We start from the raw sequence: 4,275 nt of genomic DNA, 5'->3' as shown, positions 1-4,275 counted from the left end.
GAGGAGAACAGCAGCAGCACTAACACACTCCCCAGCCACAGCAGAGCAAATCAAGAACCTCCTACACCACATGTCCAGCACCAGCTGTAGCTCTCCCACAGACAGAGTGTGTAGAAGCTCTGAAAGCCAATATTCCAGGGATATCTTGTGTTTAATTTGAGGGAGGCCTCAAAAAAAACCCCCAGATCCCAAACCAGCACTGCTCAGCTTTCAAAGTTGTTTGTAGTCAATTAAGGACCCTTAAGTCTTCAACAGAGTTCAAAACACTCTCCTCGTAGGCTGCACAGCCTGAGGTTTTGCACACTAGTAACACTATTGATCATATTGATCACCAGGGAGAAGGGCCAACTGCAACACGAAGCTCAGTTTTGAAGCAGGCCAATCCCTGGGACAACTGCTCTCTCTTTTTCTCCTCCTCTCCCCCACAAAAAACCCTGTCCAGCATTGTCCTCGACACCACTACAGCCTCAGCTGAGAAGTGTGAGGTGAGGGTGCAATAGGCATTCCCCTCGCTTTGGTGAGACCCTCACACTTTTCATTGTGAGGTCTCTCTGGTACAAACAGTTAACGTGTCACTGTTAAGCCCAACCCGTTTTTACCACTGGAGTAGTGCAGCAACCCAGCTACAGGGTCAGCATGGGGAGAGCCTCCCCGGCTTTATACCCAGACTCAGCAGGGCGCTTCGGTTCCGAGGGAGAACATACAAGGAGAATTTCTGGGGAGAAATGGGAGGAATGCCACTGAGCAGCAGATCTCACCAGCTGGGCAGCCAAGACACTGGAGAACTCGCTGTTCATTGCATAGGGAAGGGCTGTCTGTGCTCTTGAGCCGTACGTGGTCTGAAACCTCTTCTTGATCTCATTCAGGAAGTTGAAGGCTCTGGAGCGTTCGAAATCCTGGAGGGAAAAGAGCAGACCACGTCCAGAGCTGTGTCAGGTCAGGAATAACGAAGCGTGCAGGGCACAAAGCCAGCTGTAGAGAAAATTATCAGCTCTTAACAGGCATGCTGCCCGTAACGGCCCGGGATTTCACTGGTTATCCCGGGGTCTGAAGACCAGCCAGGTTTCAGTCTCAGCTTCCTGGACTCTGGTTGGCAGTGGGGTATCCCCAAGTCCTAATTCTGTGCCTGGTACCTTTTTGCAGTGAGGGAGAAGTTTTTGCTTCAATGCTTCCAGAACCGAGGAGTACGATGCCTGTTCCACTGACAGTTAAAGGCCAACCTCTACATCTAGGTCCTGCCACGCTGGGGCTGCTCAGAGAGAAACCAGGCAAACCCAAGAACTTAACCTCAGAAACTATTCACAGGCATTTGAGTTTCAGGCTGAGACTTTGAAGCTGGAACTGATGTGAATGAGAATACGAGCAGTAGCTCCGAGGGGGAAAAATGACCCCTCAGATTAGCACCCACTATTGATTCGCTTTGGGATACAGACACACAGAAAGGTCAAAACCTGCAAAAAGCCTGTCTGTGCAATCGCTGCGACCAAAATACTTACGTCATCTGTGATGCAGAGGTATATAATCCTGTCTTGGCAGATGTAATGAAACAGATAACTGCAGAGAAGAAAAGAAAAAAGGAAAAAGGGTCATTTGGAGCTGCCACAGGACTAACCTTCTAGAAGACGCTACTGCCTGCAGGGCCTTCGAGGGCTGGGGAAGTAGAAGAGCAAATTCCAGTTATTCTACAGGAAATCACAGAGATGCCAACACATCCCAGGCGCCTTTGTTCAGGTAAGAGTCTCCATTCCGATAAGCTACACTGAATTAGAGACCACCTCCATGACAAAGAACCACTGACCTCACGTACTTCACAGCTCAGCCATAACCCTGTGGGATGCTTAGTTCCCAAACAACTTCGGTTCCACATCCTCCACCTATTTACTTGTAAAAACCAAACCTCGACAGGATGCCCGGGGGTAGAATTGATGTCTAATCCTAATCAAAGCGCATCCAAGCATCCACATGTGACGAGAGCTGCAGTTAACTGGAGTGCCCAGTTAACTTGAGCGACCCTTGCTGGTGCAGGGACTTGGCTTCGTTAGTCTCGGTTGTGCGACTGCTGGGTCGTGCTGCCTAACAGGCAAAAGCAACCGCAGCAGAAAACAAATGAGAGAGAACAATCATCAAGCTCAGCAGGCCTGACTCATGTGGCTGGGTTAACTATTCATGTAAAGTTGCCTTCGGTGGTGCTGAGCAAACACAGATGTCAGTTAAATGCAAACCCTGGTATGCTGAAAAATGCTACAAAATGGTTCAAAGCAATGTTTTCCTATCAAAATTAAACCAAGCTGTTATTTTAGACCCACCAGAAAAAAAACCCAAATACACCACGGCTTGTCTGCAACTAAACTCAAACCAGAGCTGACCACAGCTTTCTACATTAACTCACTGGCTTTAGCTGTGGGGGTTTTTTTATTACATTTGTCCCCCCAGCACCATTTGATGCTCCAGTAGGTGAAAACGTGTGTGTGAAAATATTCAATTCCCCCCTAAAGAGATGGCCAAGAACTCTTCCCTCCCCTCTCCTAGAGGAAAGGCAGGTTGGCAGATTCTGCCCAAAGAGGTGGTTGTCCAAATGACAGAAAAAAAAAAGCCAACAGAGGACTTGTCCGAAGACATTGCTCTTAGCAGAGGAGACGCCCTCACGCTGAGCTCGGTGCCCAGAGCTGCAGAATGGCACCTGGGGTTCCAACAGCGTGATGCAAAGCAGAACAACCACAAACTGCAGTGATCTTCTGCAGCATTTGTTACATCCTCATGAAGGAAACAGTGAAGAGCAAAACACCGCACACCTGACAGCACGCGCTGCAACCGTCGATGCATCAGTCACTTCCCTCTGTGCTCCCCCTCGCCAAAGTCAAACCAGTCCCAATCACAATTCCAGTTTTCATCTATAAAACTCAACTTTGTAGTTGGCCGAAGAACACTCAAGCAAAGTTAAAAGAAAAGCAAACAACTCCACCTTTAAAATTACAGTAGGTAAAAAAAAAAACACAACAAAAAACAAAAAGAGATTCAGCATCCAAAGTACTTTAGACCACAGGGCAGGCAGCTTCCTCACAACACTCTCCTGCAGGGACTTCTGGTGCTCCCAGACAAGGAAAGGACATGGGAAGCCTACCCCAATTCCTATTTTTTGTATCCTCAGGCAGCCAGAACAGCTTTAACACAACAGCTTGGGCAGCACGGAGAATCCAGCCATGCTGCCAATTCCACAGGCAGAGCTGAAGCGAGGTCCAACGCTTCTAAATTTGCTTTCTCCACTGTTGGTGTTCCAGCACAGACTTACCTACTTTCCACGGGCAGTACGTCAGCACAGTCTCAGGCGGTGTCACATCTAATCCCTTCATTCCATCAACACGGACTGTTCAGAGATCTGTACAAGCCCGGGAAAAGTTCATCCCACAGCCTGGATCTGCAGGAGCTCAGGATGACCCTTTAACAGCTGCCAGCACAACTGAAAGCAACCAGGATCCACAAGAGATCGGAGAAGGGTTTTACCTAAAGCCACGCTCAAGCCTCAGAAAAGCCTCCACAAGCCAAATGCCAAAGACTCCAGTGGTTTGATACCCACTGCTGAGCACCCTCCAACTCGCTTCAGAGTTGTATAAAAATAAAAAACTTGATGTTGTACCAACTGCCTTGGTGCTTCCTGCTTAACCTAAATTCCAATCCTGGTTATGCTGTGAAGTTCTGGGGGAAAAATCTAGCTCCTGAGCTGCCTGCACATTCAACAGGCAAACACAGCCAGAGGCGAGCCTGGCCTCACTCCACATATTTCTCCCCTCGTGCACGTTCACTCGTCTCTCCTCCCACGCCCAAGAGAGAAGCGTCACTCACTTCCCATGGGAATAGGTCAGTTTGTTGTTTTCAGATGGAATTTTCGCCAGGATCTGCTCTGTCACCTCCAGGAAGTTTCCTCCGCACCAGGCGTGTTTGGCAAGGATGGTCGTGCCCCTGGCCACGACAGCAAACAGGATGGCCATGACGTCCCGCTACCTGCAAAGAAAAGCGCGGCAAGAATTAGACTCGTGTTCTTTGCCACAGAAAGCATCGTCATCTGAACAGTTTTCTCTCAGCCCTCAGCGTAACGGGAGGGAGGGGTAAGCTCGTTCAGTGCTTCAACAGGACACCATTACCAGAAAGCTTCTCTCATTGCTCCTTTTAGGTTCTGTTCAGAATGACAGCAAGACTACGAGAACTTCTAGAAGGCTTTTCTTATTGCAACTGCCCGCTGTCCTACAGTCAGCGGTCCCATAGGCTGCCTACCTTGCT

At 48.9% G+C, this 4,275-nt stretch overlaps 1 protein-coding gene across 2 annotated transcripts in view; it reads right to left on the bottom strand.

Moving 5' to 3' along the window:
• The window catches only part of VAMP7 (vesicle-associated membrane protein 7), a 7,369-nt gene extending 3,377 nt beyond the window's left edge, over positions 1 to 3,992 (bottom strand). Inside the window, exons 1-3 of one of the 2 annotated variants that reach the window (XM_009866688.1) lie at positions 3,841 to 3,992; positions 1,497 to 1,554; positions 759 to 896 (exon numbers count right to left, since the gene is read on the bottom strand). In XM_009866688.1, the coding sequence (XP_009864990.1) occupies positions 759 to 896; positions 1,497 to 1,554; positions 3,841 to 3,986 (342 nt within the window). In that variant the 5' untranslated portion in view covers positions 3,987 to 3,992. The remainder of the gene's footprint in view (positions 1 to 758; positions 897 to 1,496; positions 1,555 to 3,840) is intronic. The other variant, XM_009866689.1, reaches the window with a different exon arrangement.
• Positions 3,993 to 4,275: the final 283 nt, after the last annotated feature.

The sequence above is a fragment of the Apaloderma vittatum genome, unplaced genomic scaffold (assembly GCF_000703405.1).
Source record: "Apaloderma vittatum isolate BGI_N311 unplaced genomic scaffold, ASM70340v1 scaffold17413, whole genome shotgun sequence".
In the NCBI taxonomy this organism is placed as follows: domain Eukaryota; kingdom Metazoa; phylum Chordata; class Aves; order Trogoniformes; family Trogonidae; genus Apaloderma; species Apaloderma vittatum.
This window is presented reverse-complemented; position numbering and strand designations above follow the sequence as displayed.